At 44.8% G+C, this 19,505-nt stretch overlaps 1 protein-coding gene across 1 annotated transcript; it reads right to left on the minus strand.

Annotated features, from left to right (window-relative positions):
* Positions 1–400: 400 nt before the first annotated feature.
* Positions 401–18,045, minus strand: Klhl41 (kelch-like family member 41). Its single transcript, XM_005393263.2, has 6 exons — positions 16,840–18,045; positions 12,189–12,346; positions 11,962–12,069; positions 7,617–7,802; positions 6,324–6,470; positions 401–734 (listed from the first exon to the last, which is right to left on the minus strand). The coding sequence occupies exons 1-6, from the start codon at positions 17,947–17,949 to the stop codon at positions 623–625; spliced, it is 1,821 nt and encodes a 606-aa protein (XP_005393320.1). The 5' UTR covers positions 17,950–18,045; the 3' UTR covers positions 401–622.
* Positions 18,046–19,505: the final 1,460 nt, after the last annotated feature.

Consider the following 19,505-nt stretch of genomic DNA (forward strand, 5'->3'; position numbering starts at 1 on the left):
TGTAGTCCAGGCTGGCCTTGAACTCCTGCCTCAGCCTCCCAAGTGCTGGGATTACAGGTGTGCACTGCCACACCCAGCCTAAATATCTTTTTATTGCAAGTAATTTTTTTTTTCAGGCTAGCCTTGAAACTCGCAGCGATCCTCTTGCCTCAGCCTCCTAGTGGCTGGGATTACAGGTGTGTGCCACCATGCCAGGCATTAGTCTTTAATGTACAAGATTTCTGTCATACTTGAAAGCATGTGGAAAATTTTTTGATATTCTAGACATTTTTTAAAGTGATTATATGTGTTTCATTTGTAATAGAAAGCAAGTATGAAGGAGGTACCCTAACAAAAAGGCTTAGTAAACAACTCAAATTTATGATGTTACTGTATAATCCATTGATTGAGACAAAAGAGATCATTTGTTCAACTGAACCTTTAATTTCTCATTAGAAAATGGTTTTAAACTCTGATCAATACACAGAAGAGTCAAATGACAGAGGTTCTGATACTGCTTAGACAATAACTTACTGAACAATTTCTACATGAATCTCTGTACAGGCTTTTAAAAAACAGAATAAATGAAAGCCCTATTATCCAAACAAACCGCATCTCAGTGTATCCTATTACGTCTCCTTGTTTATAGTTTCGACAGTTTGAAGAGATTTAAACGTGTTGCTAGGCAACTAGCTCCCGAAGCGTAGCGGATCTCTTTTAACATCCCAGCCCATTCTTTCTTATCATCTTCATACCTGATGGAGGGAAAAAATCAGTTAGTGGCTTTTGAAAAGATGCTTCTATAGGTTTACCTTTTATATGCAAATATGGATTAGTACATACAAAATGGATCTTTGAAAAAAAAAATGCATCTTTGAAAAAAACTGGCTCTTAGCCAGAGGAGGAGGCCGCTCCGGGCCTGGTAGAGCCACACTTGCATCTCCCTCCAGATGTGCGCTCTGAATGACTGAGCGTGTGTCTCACTGGACACCTAGCACTTCGGCCTTCCCTGGGAACCAGGCTGTCCCAGGAAAGGTAGCAAGGGAACAGCCGAGCCGTTAACCATCCCCTGAGGAGGACCACGGCCGGTCTCTGTGAGCCCTGGGATGCTGAACTGTTGGGATCGGCAGTAGCGATTCCAGCTGTGCCCCTGCACTGGCGGCCAGCACAGCACCTGGTGACCTAGTGGCTACGCCGAGAAACTGTGTTCCTCTTCCCCATGTTTTTGTTGGAAGACCCCTCCTGAACTTCGTGCTTGACTTTAGGGGAGAGCTGGTCTTCAAGGTTATAAGGTAGAGACATTCAAGGTTATAAAGATAGCTTGAATTCTTCTGAAAGGTGCACCTGACCCAGCTCTGACTGGAGCCCGGAATGCTGTCCTGTCTCTGTGTGAGAAACACGTAAGCACTTTCTCCTCTCTGAAGCCTTCCTCTAACAGAGTTGTTTTCTTCATTTCTCATATGGTCCTTTATTTGGTATTTATTACAGCAACTATCATTCCACTTAAAAATTTCTTCCTCGTGGGGTGTGGTGGCACACACCTGTAACCCCAGCACTTGGCAGGCTGAGGCAAGAGGATTGCCACAAGTTTGAGGTCAGCCTGGGCTACACAGTGAGTTCAAGGCCAGTCTGAACTATATAGCAAGACCCTGTCTCAAAAAAACAGAACAAAAAAAAATTTTTTTCTTCCAGGGTCTGTTTAACAAGCCCAAAGGTATTTAAGGGCAAATAACATATCTGTCCACATTAGTATCACCTGTCCTCCAGAACCTACCAAGCCTTGGCACACAGAAATAACCTCAAATAAGTCTATGGTGAATGAATTAAATTTAAAATAATTATTAAAGTTAGTGCCTACATGAGATATGCATCAACTTCATCAATGTTCCAAATTTAATTCTCAACAATTGTATATGAACTGTGCTATTTTTTCTCTTGTTTTTTTTTTTTGTCTTTTTGAGACAAGGTCTTGATATGCAGTTCAGGCTGGACTTGAGCTCACTTTGTAGCCCAGGTTGGTCTCAAACTTGCAAGGTTCTTCCTGCCTCAGCCTCCTGAGTGCTGAGATTACAGGTGTGTGCCACCATGTCTGACCCTCTTGTTTTATTTTTTTGTTTGTTTTGTCTTTTTGAGACAGGGTCTCACAATGGAGCTCAGGCTGGCCTTGAACTCACTATTAGCCCAGACTGGCCTCAAACTCACAGTATTCTTCCTGCCTCAGCCTGTGAGGGTGGGAATTATGAATGTATCACCATGCCTGATGCTGTGTGATTTTCTACGTAGAGAAAAGTTGATAAATATTGTACTACTAATAAAATTTGGGGCAATAAATTAAGAAATAAAGAATTTTAAATGACCTAAAAAAAAGTGACCGCATGTGTGTCAGTGAAAAGTCAGTTTGTTTTCAGAAGATTAAGTCCCTAACTGGCAGGCTCCAAGCAGGAACATCATGGCAGAAAGGCATGGCAGAGGAAGCCTGCTCACTTCACGGCCATCAGGAAACAGAGCAGGGGATCTGTCAGTGCTTCTCTGACCTGCTGAGTACTGAATTTCCTTTCTGAAGTCTTGAAGACCACTTTCATTCTCAGGTCCCTGTTTGGGCGCCAGTTATTGGGTTCATAACATCCCTTAGTTATTGCAGACTGATCAGGTCTGCAAACTCCCAAAAGGGTGTACAGTGAACACTAAATAAAAAGAGGCAAATGGAATGATTTCAGGGCTCCAGGAAGATCAAAGCCCTCTCACAGAACTTGAGATTCTCTCTGAGCTAAGACTACAACCTTCTCTGGGTGGCCCATATTTATATTTAGTTATCAAAAGAAGGGAGGGGAATACTCAAGAAGGAGGGAACCACTCAAGGACTTCTCCAAGTAAGGGATTAAATTAACCCACCCAGGAGTGAAATGCCTGAGGCTATCGTCTTTTTCTAGTTGAGATCAGATCCAGATGACCTTGGCTGTGATCTTGTCTTATCCCTTCAGGCTTTTCATTTTCATCCACCATTACAGGCTTTAGTAGGGATTAACGCCTCACAGAGGTTCACTTACTATGAGTCTACCACCCATCTCCAGACAAAGAGTCTAGGTCTTGGACAGACTCACAAGTACACATGAAAAGCCAATTGGTTAATTTAAGTCCTGGTCAGGGCTGCTTTGTAGTGGTCTCTATCACATGCGGACATTAAGAGATTGGGGTTAAACAGGTTTTAAAATGTTTGGCTCCTAGCAATTTTTTTCTTCTTGGTCAATCTCAAATAACAGTGATTTTAAGAAATAAGTATAGCACAAGAATGGAAAAAGCCTTTTTACGCATCATAGCAGGAGGGTGCCTGGGTCTGGGGTGTGGAACTGAGTCTCTGAGGCTGGAGAGGCTTGCAGGGGAGGAGCAGGCACGGGCAGCTGCCTCCCTCCAGCCCAGCTGCTCTGGACTTTAATGCACACCCAAGTTGTCTGAGGGCTATGAAGGCACAGACCGCCAGACCGCCCAGGCTACCCACTGCTTCCAGTTCAGCAGCTCTCAGGTGAGGCCTGAGAGTGTGCATTGCTAGGAAGCATCCACGTGACACTGACCTGCTCTGGGAACCACTGTAGTAGGCTGCTTCCCAAATTTCACACACAAATGAACCCCCTGGAGATGTTCACAAACTGCATTGCCTGGTCCCACCCCCAAGACTGACATCATGAGGATGGCATGAGGATTTTTTTGTAAACAAGGTCTCACTGTGTAGGCTGGACCAGCCTTCAACTTACCATGTAACCCAAGCTGGCCTTGAAATCAAGACCCTCCTGCCTCAGCCCCCTGAGTGCTGGAATTCAGGCATGTGCCACCAAGCCTGCTCCCTAAGTGATTCTTATATGACCAAAGTTTGAGATTCATTGCTCCAGACATTCCCCCAAATTATAAAATACTCATGTTTAAATATAAAATTTTACAGCCAAGAAGCAAACCCTTCCCCGGTCCAGTGGTTCCCCCAACCTTTTCTGCATATACAGAACTGCTGGGGATCCTTTAAACTTTTCAAAGCCCAGACTGTCCCCCAAACCAATGAAATCACAGCCCGGTAAGTTTCTGATGAAGGCCTGCATACTTTCCAAATCTCGCAGTGGTTCCAGTGTGCACACAGGCCTGCGCATCACACACAAACCACAGCCAGAGAAGATCCCGCCTTCAGCTTTGCCCCAGCAGCTAAGAGCCACAGGCAGCGCTGGGCTTTGCTTCTGTTGCCTACAGCGTCCTCCCACCCAGTAGCTTGGCTCTCACTCATTAGGGACTGCAGCGGCTCCTGCGGTCAGCCGACAGCTGGCTGATTCCTGGTCCTCCGTTTTTCCCTTGGCTGCTTATTAGAACCAGCTGAGGTTGGGAACTAGTGGCGCTCAGGCCCTGCCTCTGAGATTCTGCTATCCCTGTCTGTGTTAGGGCCTGACCTGCGGCTATTCAAGCGCATCTAGACAACTGGGGCACACTCAGGGTTGACAGTTGCTGCCGACTCACCCTCACCACCTGCTGCTGTTTTCCAAAACCCCTGACCTTCTCATGTTTCCATCCTTTCCCTTCTCTATTGCTTCTGTCTTTCTTGCTCCCTAGAAATCTTTTCTCCTCTGCTTTTGGTGGGGATGGGAAATAGTTAACTTGTTTTATAGCTGCTGTTCTCTTTTGATGCTCGGTGCATGGAGGTGCGGTGCGGCTAAGCTATCAGCCTGTCAGCCTTCACGATCCGTGATTACGGCACTGGCCGCTGCACGTACAGAACAAACAGTACCCACTTTCCCTTCTCAGGCTTAGAGCTCTGCCTTCAGGGGCCGGGAATGAGGGATGCTCTTCCGAGGCTGTGCACGCAGTCCTGTTAAAAGGCGGACTCTGAGTCAGCAGGTCTGAGGTAGGGCCTGGGATTCTGCAGAATCTTGGGAGCTCCCAGGAGAAGCCAGTGCTGCTGTTCACCCTGGGGCGGGACGGCTCTCAGCTGTAACAGCCCAGGGAAGGGCTGCGCGATGCCCGGGAAGGCACGAGCACGGCGGGCTCGGGGTGCACGTGCAGCACAAACTCACTTGTGTTCACCTGGGCATTTGGGATCGCCCTCCTGGAGGCTCAGACAGTGCAGTGCCGGGGCCGTAGGCTGCAGGGGCCACTGGGCAGACTCAGGTGGTGTCCTGAGGGTGACCAGGTAGCTCCACACCATGCACCCTACCAGGATTATGCGATTCCATAACACAAGCTTCTGTCCTGAGACTTCCTGGGTGCACTTTGGTCACCACATGGCATTTACTGTATTAGACACTGTGATAGGAGGCTGAGGATTTAGCTCAGCAGCACAGTGCCTGCCTGGCAAGCGTGAGGTCATGAGTTCGATTCCCGCTACCAGAAAAAAACAAAGACACTGTGATAAAATGTGCCTCCCCCCAAAAAAACACCTTGACAACCTTTTTAGTCCTTTGACTAAAATAGTTCAATGGTAACACTTGTGAGTGTGGCATTTGAAAGAATCACTTGGGTGATAAAATGGATTGCTACTTTCACATTTTTTGTTTCTTGTTTTTAATTTTTTTTTGAGATAGGGTCTCACTACCTAGTGCAACCAGGCCTTGAACTCCCTTATGGAGCCCATGCTGGGCTCAAACTCACGGCAATCCTCAGCTTCCCAAGTGCTGGGATTACAGGTGTGCACTACCACGCCTGGTGTTATTTTCTCTTTTTTAAGTAACACTTTGTTGCTGAGCGTGGTGGCACACACCTGTAATCCAAGCACTCAGGAGGCTGAGGCAGGAGGATCGCTGCGAGTTCGAGACCAGCCTGAGCTACAAAGTGAGCTCAAGGCCAGCCTGAACTGCATAGCGAGACCCTGTCTCAAAAAGGCAAAAAAAAAAAAAAAAAAAAAAAAAAGGGTTTGTTAGATGAATCCTCAAATAATTGGAAGACTTTTTTTTCTTTTTGAGGTAGGTTCTTGCTCTCATTCAGGCTGGGCTTGAACTCACTATGTAGCCCAGGCTGGCCTCAGGCTGATGGCGCTCCTCCTGCCTCTGCCTCCCAAGTGCTGGGATTACAGGTGCTGCCACACCCGGCCTGACAATTTAAATTAGATTGAAAATAGATTTAATGAATTCATCCCCAGAAAGCTCAAGAGGTTAAGTATTTCTTTAGAGCTGTGTTTTCTTAGGAAATAAACTACAGAACTTGATCACTAGGTGGCTCGTGCAACGGCTCCACCAGTCTTCTGGTGTTCAGTGCACCACCAGGAGGGAGAGTGCCGGCTGAGAAAGTCTGGCTCATTATTTACTACAAAATTGTTACTGGTTGTCAGTGTCCTGATTTAATACATGGCTGTAAAAACTGGAGTGAGGGGAACTTACTTCCATATGTCATTGACTTCAGTGGGTGCGAACTCTTTGGACTCCAGCTGAATCATAGCAAAGCCACCAATGGCGTACAGGGACCCAGCCAGGCTGACCAAACTGATGGAGCTTCTCTCTTGGGGAAACTCGGTCATGACTTCCCATCTAGGGAGGTATAGAAGATCCAGTCAGTAGGAAACGTGAACAATGCCAGTACTTACTGAACAGTTAGAACAGATTATAATTTAAAGATTCGGCTAGCATAAATTCAGACATAATCAGAAATAACATGTTGGTGCAATCTTGTCATTTTTTAAAAAGTATGTAAATATAAGCATCTACAGATAGGAATAAAACTAAGGATACTGAGAATCTACTATTTCCTATGCTGATTCTTTTAAGTTTGTATACCATGAGTCTACTCATGTTATAGAGTCTGTAAGAATATATTTAATAATTGCCTAGGTCTTTCTTTTGTGGTATTGGGGACTGAACCCAGGGTATTCACACTGAGCTACATCTACAGAGACAGGGTCTTTCTAAGTTACCCCGACTATGCTTAAACTTGCAACCCTCCTGTCTCAGCCTCCCAGAGTGGTGGTATCACAGGAGTGTATCATCATGCCCAGCTGATTGTTTAAATCTTGCTCCATAAAAGGTTTTTTTTTTGGTGATTTTTAGGTATCAAGGCCTATTTTATAAGGAGACATACATGGTACCTAAAAAATATAGTAATAACGCTTTATAGTTTCTTCATTGCTAAACCAGGAGTATAAAAAGTCTATACTTCATAAGCTGTATGAGCACAAAAATTTATAAGACTAATTTTATATAGTGTCTGACAAGTATCTTTTTACATTGTCAATAAAAGTTTTAAAATAAAAATTCTAGAAAATGAGGAAAAGAATTTGAAGAGAATTACACAAAGCACAAAGGAATTAAGCTTCTGAAGCATTCATACTTTCCAGATGTCAGTCAGTAACAGGCAAAGCTCTCCTCCTCCTTAAATAAACTACGTATCTGAAATCAAGTAACTCTGTTAGAGACACGTACTCGCAAAGTTAAGAAGTACGGGCGGGAAGAGCATACCCACGGTAACTGGGGAGTCATATGTTCCAAATTACAAATGCACGCAGTGTGCCACTCGGCAGGAACTTTACAGCGGGTGACGCAGAAGAACACCCAATGAAAATACTTCCTCTTTATGCTTCTTGCCTCCCCTGCCCTTGTCTGCGTTCGAAAACGTAATTTCTCTCCAAATGTAACAATTACACAGTGCGGTGAGTCGTGCGCCGTCGCAAGACAACTCACTTGTTGGTTTTGAGGTCAAAAGCTTCCACGGCGGCGGAAAGGCCGTCTTCGGTGACTCCTCCCGCGACCACGATCTTGCCTCTGTGCACGGCCACGCCGAACATGGAGCGCGGCGTCTTCATGGGCGCCAGGTCCTTCCAGTCTCCCTTCTTGGGGTTGTAGATAAACACCCTGTTTGTACACTTCCTGGAAACGTAAGGCGACAAGCACTGCGCTTATCATCTTCTCTTGGGAAAGTAACTTCCTTGTAATAGTCTGGCTCTGTGACTCTGTGTCTCAGTACTTCCCTGGGAGAAATCTGAGACTGGCCCCTGGGCTGAAGAGGGACTAAGACGGTTTTATACGTGAAACGCTATCAGAAAAAGTTGGACTTTTTTTTTTTTTGTCTTTTTGACAGAGGGTCTCACTATGCAGTTCAGGCTGGCCTTGAGCTCACTTTGTAGCTCAGGCTGGTCTCGAACTCGCAGCGATCCTCCTGCCTCAGCCTCCAGAGAGCTGGGATTACAGGCGTGCGCCACCACTCCCGGCTTCAGTGTGTTTCTTACGGTTCCTTAACGTTATCCATCATGGAGTGACGGAAGTCCAGAAGTCCCAATGATTAATTAAGTCACTGCATATATTTGGTAATGGCAAAACACCAAAAACCTCCATCCCAACTTTTTGGGAGAGTATTTTTTTTTCCTTACAAAAGAATAGGTATCTGGAGTAGAAGCATTTCTTCTCATATTTGACTATGCTTATCTGGTTGGATGGTTGGTTTTTGGTAGCAGGAACTGAACTCATGACCTCCCGCTTGCCAGGCAGGGGCTGTGCCCCGGAGCTATAGCCCAGCCTCTGTGGTGCTCAGGTGGAAGTGTCAACCTGACTGGCTGTGGGATCTGTGCAGGGAGTTAGTGGAGCACACTTCTGGAAGGGTCCTGGAGGCGTGGACTTTGAGTACTAGAGCTGTGATGGAAAAATATAGCGAATGTTTAAATTCTTAAAAATTTTACTACAGTAAAAGCCACACGGCCGCTAACACCGCTCAGAATATTCCTCCTCACTGTGAACATACTTATCCTACTGTGCTTGCTGCTTTTTTGCTGTTGTTGTTGTGGTAGTGCAGGCTGTCCTTGAGCTCAGTGCATAGCCCAGGCTGGCCTCGAACTCTCAGTGATCCTTCTGCCTCAGCCTCCTGAGTGTAGGGATTGCAGGCATGCGCCATCACTCCTGGTTCTTGCTGGTTTTTTTTGTAGCAGTTCTGGACATCTTCTTTAGTGAATGTCTTGGGTGGCACTGCCTCGGCTGCCTCAGTGTCCTGAGTCAATTCAAAACATTTACTTTTCATGGTCATTTTGGTTCTGGGGAGGAATCAGGAGTCAGAGGTGCCGGATCTGGTGAATAGGTGGGTGAGGGCACACTGTAGTATCTTATAAGCCTGCCTTTCTGTTGGATGGCACTGGGCAGCAGCCTTCACAGTGTTTTTGATCACACTTCACAAAGACACTTACAAGACAGAATTTCCAGAACTGCTTCAGAGAATGGCAAGCATGATGGGTAGGCATGTTTGAAGTGAGGGGGAATATTCTGAGTAGGATTAATGGCAATGTGTCTTTTTCTGTACACATTTTTAATTTAAAAAGTCCCGTATATTTCGATCATCTCTAAAATTATAATCCTTGGTCCATTTCCTGGCTCGCACTGTCCCCCGGTTCTGCTTCCCAACCACCATGAACTAAGCAACTTCACTGCACCTCACCCTTCTGCTACACGTTCCTGCCTTAGAGCCAGCCAACCACTGACGTAACCCTTCGAACTGTGAGCCACATTAGACATCTGCTCCTTTAATTGTAGGTGTTCGAGTATTATGTCTCAGCAGCGGGAATGCTGACTAGTCCAGGATATCACTGGAAAACTTCATAAGAGCGTAATACAAAACCACGTTCTTAGAATTCATTAGTGCTAACTAGTAAATTAAGCTTTTGTTTTATTTTATTTTTTAGCACTCTGCCACTGAGCTACATCGCCCGCCTCCAGACTTTGCTTTTTAGATTATGACTCATTTCAGAGTTCTTGACTTTGACCTTTGTCAAGCTGTGTTGTCTTGGTAATCATATTCTCAAGATTAATATATTCTGCCTGGCAAGACCTGTATGCTTCTTACGGACGTATCAGGTTTCCTAGTTACTAATGCTGCTTGAAGGAAATCATTTAAATCATTTGGACGAGTTCCAGTGTTCCCAAAGGCAGCTTAATAGATTTTACTCATTCCATTTGCACAGGCTAAAGGCCCAAAATAGGATTTGGCCCTGGGTGGGTTTGTAATATACCTTCCTTGTAAGTATTCACTTAATAGGAAGAATTCTTCAAAGGAAAGGGGAACAAGGGAAGGGGAGGGGGAAAGGAAAGAAGAGAAAAGTAAAAAAAAAAAAAATGGGAAAAGGAAAACATGGAAACAAAGCTTTTGTAAGTGTGGAGAGGAGGAGGGACTGAAGGGAGGGGAGAGGAGTTGGAAGAAAAAGAAAAGAGTTATATCACGTGCAGGTACAAATTCTCTATGACGAATGTGATCATTATGTATATCTAAAACATACCAATAAAATATGATCAGAGAAAATTTTTTAAAAATATTTATCGGATGGAACTATCAACAACTAAGGGGGAATATTGATGTGCTGTATAAAAACCACTGCTTTTAAAGTCACCTTTCTCTGCTGTATTTGTCACGTCCTTACAATTCTCTCTATTCTGGGTGTCTTCGGTTTTGTTTTGAGGTGGGTGTCACTGTGTTGCCCAGGCTGGTCTCAAGCTCCCGGGCTCAAGTGTTCCTCCTGTGGCCTCCTCCCACGTAGCTGGGGCTACGGGCATCCGCCCTGTGCCAGAGTGTGCCCCTGCGCTTCACACCGCATCGCCCTTTCCAGGGCCGTCTGTCTGTATTCCGTACACAGCCAGGGCAAATGACCAGTCCAGCTGGGCCGAGCTTTCAGGGGCAGAGATTAGCTCTTACCATGGAAACTGAAAGTGGCTTGGTTTTGGGTGGGGATCCTGTAATGGGGTCCAGGGGGTTGATAACTCAGGGCCTTCACACTGAGCTGCACCTCCAGCCTTTTTTTTTTTTTTTGGTACCGGAAATCGAATTCAGGACCTGGTGCTTGCCAAAGGCGCTTATGCCACTGAGCTATATCCCCGGCTCTAAATTTTTTTTAAACTTAAGAGACAAGTCTCACTAAGTCACTGAGTTGCTGAGCCTAGGCTTAGACTTGTTACCCTCCTGCCTCAGCCTCCCATAATGCTGGGATTGCAGGCGTGTGTCATCGTGCTCAGCTTGAAAGTGTTCATTTTCCCAGCCAGGCTACTGGCGTGCTAGACTGATCTCTGCAGCACTTTGAACTCACATTTCCTCTCCCCGAGTTGTAGGAGCTCTTTCCTAAGCACCCCTTCCCTGAGAAGTGCTCTGAACTCAGGTTGGTACATGAAGCTTCATCCTGGTTTTCTCCTTAAGAGACTGGCGCTGGGGGAGAGCAGGGAAGATCGGGCCCTGTCCTGGTTGTGCAGGGCCTCTTTCAGACACCACCTCTGCCGCGGGTACATACCTGACATGTGGCAGAGGCGTAATGGTGCTCTTTCGAATCACCATGCATTTTTCAGTTTCAAACTGAACTTTCTAAATTCTCTCTTACGAATGCAAAGTACAGATAGTATTTTCTATGCACCGTTGTTTTAGTAGATACATTTAAAATACTATTTTAAACACCGCATTTCAATTTTTATCTACTTCTGGCTAAAGAATAAGAAAGCCCATTGTTTTATTTTATTTATTTATTTATTTTTAAAGCCCATTGTTTTAATGTAGTTATAAACCAGGGAACTCAAACCAGCTAAAGAAACGACTCGGTCATACCCCTTGGGGCTGCCCTTCTGCTATCGATGCTTAGATTTCAGGTGGTATTACACTCATTTCTAGCAGTGTGTGGGGTATCTACACGATTTCTTATTTATTTATTTATCTTTTTGAGACAGGGTATCGCTATGCAGTTCAGGCTGGCCTTGAGCTCACTTTATAGCCCAGGCTGGTCTTGAACTCGCAACGATCTTCCTGCCTCAGCCTCCCAAGGGCTGGGATTACAGATGTGCGCCACCAAGCCCGGCTACATGATTACTTTAACCATATTTAAATTTAGTTATTTTCCTTTGGAAATCGTGTATAATATCTCCCAGTAACTTTTTAGGATTTTATTTTGAAATTTTACCCCCAACTTATAATGGGTGAGATCCAACTCCCACTCCCACAGGTAGACTCAAGTGAAAAGAAAAAGAATAAAACATGTCTTGAACGTCAATCACAAGGAAATTTCAAAGCACTTACTTGTCGTCTGTCTTTCCGCCTAGACAGTATATCATCCCATTATGCGCAACCACATTGTGGCCGTACACTTTGATAGGGAGACTTTTTACTTCGTTCCATTTTGCAGCCCTAAAATTAGATGATGACAGGATTTATGTTTTCAGTAAATTCCAGGTTCTGAAAACACAACTGTGCTGCAGGCACTCATATCCTGACTGCTTAGGGAACGGAAGGCCCTGCCAACTTACCCAGGATCATAGCACAATACTGAGTCCAGCGAAGCCTCTGTTTGAAGGTCTTTGCCTGCAACTACATAGATTTTCTCATCTACCTCTCCCAGGCCGAAGAGACACCGGGCTGAAGGCAGAGGTGGAAGTCCAACCCACTCAGACGCTACGTTATCAAGCTGAAAAGAAACACATACAGGAGGGACTGTGGTGGTTGGTAGGAAAGACAAGCGTAGCAAAAAGTATGCTATACTTCAAATGCAGCTTATAATTCATTGAGATAGTCAAAAATCTTTCAAGTAAAACTACACCCTCAGAGCATTATATTATTGCTCAGAATTACCAAGAAGAGTGAGAAAAATCTACTTGGCCTTCTAAAATATAATCAACCAAAATTGTCAAGACTTGAGAAAGGGGCCAGGCATGGTGGTGCACGCCTGTAATCCCAGCACTTGGGAGGCTGAGGCAGGAGGATCATTGCAAGTTTGAAAACAGCCTGGGCTACAAAGTGAGCTCAAGGCCTGCCTGAACTGCATGGTGAGACCCTGTCTCAAAAAGACAAAAACAAACAAACAAACAAACAAAAAAGACTTCAGGGAGAGCGTAAAATAGAATGACCAGAGGTTAAACATATTTTGTTCCCTGTTTTCTGTTCAGCTTTGAAACAAAGAATCAATCATTTTGATAATGAATAACACTAGTAATATGTGTTCAGAGTTATAATAATAAAAATACTTTGAGGACACTGGGGAAAGAAGTTGTCACAGCAAGGGCACACAGCGTGTGATTGAGCCCGGGATGCTATATTTAACCCAGTCCCCACGCCCTCGCCGGAGACAGCTGGGCCTGTCGCTCAGTCTACAGACAACTGGGGTGTTGGGTGATCTCTGTTTTCATTCTTTTCAACATTTTTAGTTTCCCTGTGTTTTGCTTTGTTATGCTGCGACAGGCAGGTGTTGTGTCCATGTCCTAGTCTGTGGGGTGTCCGTTGAAATCTCCTTGCTCTAGTCGATTCTGCTGTGGCCCCTCTGCAACGCTGTGGTGGCCAAGCTGTGCCCGAGAGCAGGGCTGGGAACTCTGCGTCCACAGCGGCACTCGCTGTCTGTCATTTATGGTTTTCCACTTTGCATTGTAGGAGTCAAAGAAACAAGAAAAATTTTCTGAGTGCAGCAGCAGATTTGTTCTCTCCGGTGCCACTTGCAGGTAGAGAAGACAAACATATAAAATGGAGATTCACTGACTACCAAGAATAGCCGTGAGCGGAAGGCTGCTGCGGGGATGGGGTGTGTGCAAGCCACGGTACCTGGTCTATAACCTCAGTTAAAGCGTGAGGACCAGGTGACACGGTAGGGGAGGGGTTAAACCCTTTGTGTGTGCTGTTAGCTTTGCATTCACTAATTTCAACATTTAGTTTGTTTTTGTTTTTGAAAAAAATTGTTCGATTAAAAAACTGGTATATCCGGGTGTGGTGGCTCACACCTGTAATCCCAGCATGCAGGAGGCTGAGGCAGGAGGACTGTTGTAAGTTCGAGGCCAGCCTGGGCTACAAAGTGAGCTCAAGTTCAGCCTGAACTGCATAGCAAGACCCTGTCTCAAAAAGACAAAAAAAGAAAAAAAAAGTGGTATGGAGCTGGGTGTGGTGGCAGATATCTATAATCTCACCACTCAGGAGGCTGAGACAGGAGGATTACCATGAGTTTGAGGCCAGCCTGGGCTATGTAGTGAGTTCAAGGCCAGCCTGAACTATATAGCGAGACCTTGTCTCAAAAAACCAAAAAAATAAAGTAAAATAAAATAAAATAAAAATGGTATGGAGCTGAGGCTATAACTCTGTAGTAGAGGCCTTGCTGAGCACATGTGATACCTAGGTTCCATCCCCAGCACTGAAGGAAAAAGCGGTATATAAGATAGCATAAATAATAATAAACATATATGGAGCTTTGGCTGTGTGTTAGGCTTTATGCAAAATGCTTTAGACAGGAATCTCACTTAGTCTCCAGGATAGGCTGTTGAGACAGGGTTTTGCCGTGTAACCCAAAGTGGGTTCAGACTCCCACCTTCCTGCCTCAGCCTTCTGAGTGCTAGGATTATAGGTGCAAACCATGCCTGGCCTAGATTAGAAAACTGATGCACAGAGTGCCTAAATAATTTGCCCAAATCCACAGAACTTTTAGGTGATACTCAAGTCCAAGCTAGCTAAATTTATGTTTTTTTCTTAATGGAAAAGGCGGCGTCACAACCCCACATCTGAGGGCTTAGTTCCCATGGCAATGTGGCCCCTTCTCCCCCAGGCACTTTCTACAGCAGGTCAGAGTAGAGCGGCTTCTGCCAGTGTTTTTTACAGATGAGCTGTCAAGCTGTTTAAACACTCAGGTTCTACTTTCCTTGTTGTTAAACTAGGATTTCGATCCAGATTACTGCAGAACCAGGTGCTGTTCTGTTAATTCTATGGAGAAAAAACCCCAACCTCTCTTAGTAAAGCAAGACATTCTTCTCATCATCGATTTATAGCATGTATCAAAGGTCAAATTATTCTTTTTGTTTGTTTGTTTGTTTTTTTCCGGTACCGGGGATCGAACTCACGACGTTGCACTTGCCAGGCAGGCGCTGTGCCACTGAGCTAAATCCCCAGCCCCTCCAATTATTCTTAAAGTAATGCATTTTAAACACAGGTGACCAAACAGGAAAATACAAAACCCAACATTCTTACTTTTTTTTTTTTTCAGGGCTGATGATCAAATACAGGGCCTTCTGCACGCTGGCAAGCACTCTACTACTAAGCTATATTCCCAGCCCCTCATATAAATATTTCCCTGTGAGTCACAACCCTCTTTCACAGTCAGATGTTTTTTATCCTAGCACCTTGTTCTACTGATTTTGCCTTTTAAAAGCAGCAACAGGGCCAGGGAGATAGCTCAGAGGTACAGCACCTGCCTGGCCACTGCAAGGTCCTGAGTTCAATTCCTGGTACCAAAAAAATAAAGTAAAATAAAAGCAGCAACACCTGGATGGTGACAGGGCATTGGCCATCCAACTTTGTATAACTGCTTTAGTAGCTTCAAAGAACCACAAGCAGATTTTTTTGAGCCAGAAATAAGATGCCACGTCAGTAAAAGCAAGGGACTAATAGGATGGAAGAGGAAAAAACATAAGCAAAAGGATAGGGTTCCAGATGTATAAATTAAATACAAAATGGAATTCAAAAACTCTAGGAGTTTTAAGGAATTCTTCTGTGGTTATAACTATTTATAATTTGTATCTATTGTCTTTCTGTCTTTTGATAGTTTTACTTCCTGAACATATGGACAGTTTTTTAACTGAATTGGCCCTTTTGGTTTCTGTTTTCTTTTTAATGTGCCCTTTCTACAGTTTATCTGAATTTGAAATTAGTGCTTAGGAACTTTTCTGGCCCAAAGTCAAATACTTAATGACATTTTTCAGCGGAGCTTTGAAAATTAAGAAGCATAGTTTATATGTATTATTATGACACTTGTCAAGACGGGGGACAAAGCTGGTTAGAGGTAGTATTTTGTGACGGTACAGTAGAGCCTATTGTGACTGTGATCTGACATTCTGCATCTGCTTGTCTTTAACCTTTGCAACTCAAGTGCCCATAAACCGCAGGCAATGATTAGCTATGACCTAAACAAAATCTTCTCAGCTACTGGTAAGTTACGAAGCCTTGTAAAGATTAAGGCACGGATTCCTTCAGAAATAAATACACTGAGAATATCAAACAAATGCCCTTCAAACAGACTACAAAGGATGATCTGTTTCTCTGGAAACTCCTATGGTTCACAAAAAAGATTAAGTTGTAATAATATCTTACTATTTCTCTGATCCAAATAAATGTGATAGTAAACGAAAGCCTCCAAATGTAATTCATTGCAGTGACTGACTCTCGTGCAGACCGAATTCCTGCAACTGTACAGAATACGCACACATGCTCTTTTCATTTTCAACCACATTATATTTTATTTTATTTTATTTTTTATTTTTAAACCACATTATATTTTAGGCAGCAACTATAGACAAGAGATGAAATGTTACCTCCAAGAACTTCAAATTAAAGGCAAAAGCAGGAAACTTGCAAAAAAGTAGAAAATCAGACAATTATTCCCTTTCTGTAATATGTAAAGTACTTTGATCCGGGGAAGAAATAATTTGATTTAGATACAGACATTAATCTATTTCTAGGTAAGTGTACAAGATTAGATTTTACTAAAATTCTAGGCTTCAAAGAATTACAATCAACTACTGAATAAACATGGTATTTTTGGGTAAAAGAGCATAAAGAAAATCTTGAGTCACGAGTTCCATGTTAACTAGGACCTCAGTCTTCACCAAACCTATTATTAAACATTAACAAGTGTACGCCTGTAATCCCAGCACTCGGGAGGCTGAGGCAGGAGGATCGTTGCGAGTTCAAGGCCAGCCTGGGCTACAAAGTGAGCTCAAGGCCAGCCTGAACTGCATAGTGAGACCCTGTCTCAAAAAGACAAAAAACAAAACAAAACAAAACACATTAACAAGCAGTCAGACTAAGTACCCGTCACCCCTATCACCAGTGCGGGGGACTCCCAACGGGACAGGGGTCACAGCAGAGTGCAAGCAGCTCGAACAGCTCACCGCCTCCCCTTTCCGCCCCTGCCCTCGCCCAGGGCTTCCCTACCTGGAAGAAGTAGGACTGCAGCGGCTGATCCTTGTTCTCCTCGTCCACGTACAGCCCCCCGACCACGTAGACCTGGTTCTGCTGCGTGACCACGCTGGAGTGGTTGCGCGGGATCTGCTCGGCCAGCGCGGCCAGGTAGCACTCGTTCTCGGCCGGGTCGTAAGCCACGGCGGCCGCGTCGCTCACCAGCAGGATGAGGTCCTTGACGAACATGCCGTGGCGGGGGATGTCGTTCAGGAAGCCGGGGAGCAGGTCCTCGTCGCCCACGTCCCCGTTCACCTCGCCGGGCCCCGTCTTCTCCGCGCTTTTGCTGGGCTCGGGGAGCTTGCCTGCAAAAGCATCCTTTAAGACTTTGATCTTTTTCTGCAGTTCTGGGTTGCTCTTCACTAGCTCGTCTTTCTCCACGTGATCTTTGAAATACTTCTCGGGCATGAGGCGGAAACGGATGCAGTCGAACACCTCGCCCAGGTGCTTGGCCCTGCTCTCCTTGTCCGTGCGCGCCCACTTCATCGCCGCCTCGAACACGGCTTCTTCCTTCTCCACGTTGAGGCTGTCGTTGGAGATGACCGAGATCAGCTCCTGGGGCGACAGCTGCAGGAAGTCCTCCTCCTTGCAGATCTGCAGGAAGCGATCGGACACGAACTCCCGGGCGGACAGCGCGAGCCGCGGGCAGTCCAGGAGCAGGCCGAGCCGCAGGATGGCCAGGCAGTTGCCCGGAGCCAGTCTTTTCTGGAGGTAGGAGACGCAGACTGTGAACACGGAGGGGATCTGGAAGCGGCTGGCCAGGGCGAAGATGTCCTGCACGTTTCCGTCGTTGAGGTCGATGCTGGCGGAGTACAGGTACCTGAGGATCAGGTCCAGCACCGCGGGGTCCACGTTATCCAGCACCACCTCCTTCTTCTTCTCCTCGGCGATTTCGGATAAGAAATACTCACGGAAGTAAGGGCTACAGGCCGACAGGATCAGTCTGTGGCAAGGAAGACTTTTGTCACCCGCTTTTAGGGTGCAGTCGATGAATTTTTTCTCATCCAGGAGATCTTTGAGCCCATCCTGGAGAAGGGTGGACTGGTAAAGCCGCAGTTCCTCGGCCAGTTCCCGCTGGGAGTCCATTCCGGGGGTGACCTGGGTGAGGGAGGGGACACTGAGGGCCGCAGCTCCTTGCAGCACACGAGTCTAGCTGTAGAAAGGCAGGTCCCTGTGCTTGGCCCAGCTTGGAGCCTTTGCAATTTAATCCCACCAGCTAAATATAGACGCCAACGCTAACAACGGGAATTTAGGAGAGCCGGGGCGGAGAGCAGTTCTTGCAGCTGTTGAAGATTGAAAGTAACAACTGGAACTTTCGGTCACTAAGGAAACAGCTAAGAAACAAGACCTCAGAGTGATGTGGGAAGCTTTAAAATGCATAAAACACTAGAAGATATGCTTCTAAAGGCCGCTAGGAGGAAGTTTGTTGAACCAGCAGAAAAATGAATCGTAGAAATGAGTCACTTCTCTAAAACTGGTCCAGTGGTAAACTGCTTGGCTCCCCTGAATTAATGATGCACAAGGCAAGAATATGAGGTGAGTTCATCTGGCTTCTCAGAAACAAGATCCCCTTTCCAAAAATTGTTACACAGATTTTTACTTTTTACCCTAACCAGTGGGATATAGTTTTCTCTTGGAAGTAGGAACCTTAGATGTTTACTTAGATACTGTAATTATACTCTTACTAAACCTTTGAAATGATACCTCCATTAGAAGTGAAATAAATGCAGAGAAACTGCTAATTGCCTAAGACATTCTAAATTACCTTTATTCTTAAGCAGGAAAACTAGAATTAGAACTGAATTAAATTATAAAATTTACTTATTGACACGCTGCCTTGTTGAACAAGGCAAAAAATAATAAGAAAAAGGAAAACAAAGGCAAAAAATTTTTAAAGGAATCAAGAGCAAAGTAGTTAAAAATCAACACCAGGAGAAAGAGACCCACATACATACACATAATTTTATATTCTTTATAAACACAGAGGCAGCCCCATGAGGATAATGTTATCATCAGAACCCAACAAAATCAGGATGAAGTGCTGCAGTAGCCATTCAATTTGGAAAACAGGCCTTATTTTTAATTACATATAATGGGGATCATAATGAATTACTGATTGTAATAGAATACTGTATTAATTATGAAATGTGGAAATCATTTGGAAAAAATTGCTCTTTGGCTTTTAGGTGATATATATTCTATGAAACGGTTTATGACATGATCATTTTCTCAGCAGTGTGGCAGAAATACTGTAATTTCATTTTTTTTTTAGACAGGGTCTTACTATGTAGTCAGGCTGGCTTTGAACTCACTATGTAGCCCAGGCTGGCCTCAAACTCGTGGCCGTTTTCCTGCCTCAGCCTCCTGAGTGCTAGGACTACAGGTGTGTACCATGCCCAGCCAGCAACTTCAAAGGCTGGTAGTCTTTGGAGGGGGTAGTATTCTTAACCGTATCCAAAAGAACGTAATACAGGTTTTGTTTTTTTCTCTTCGAGCTGTTCAGTGCTATAGTTCATAGGCTCTGTGAGTGCTCCATGAATACCTGTTGAATGAATGAATGCCTCAATCAGGGAATTATGTATTTTTAAAATTTAAGGTCTCTGTGAATGAGTAAAGGTTTTTTCTTTTATTTTACATCACAG

Source organism: Chinchilla lanigera, unplaced genomic scaffold, assembly GCF_000276665.1.
Source record: "Chinchilla lanigera isolate Chin_1 unplaced genomic scaffold, ChiLan1.0 scaffold00048, whole genome shotgun sequence".
In the NCBI taxonomy this organism is placed as follows: Eukaryota; Metazoa; Chordata; class Mammalia; order Rodentia; family Chinchillidae; genus Chinchilla; species Chinchilla lanigera.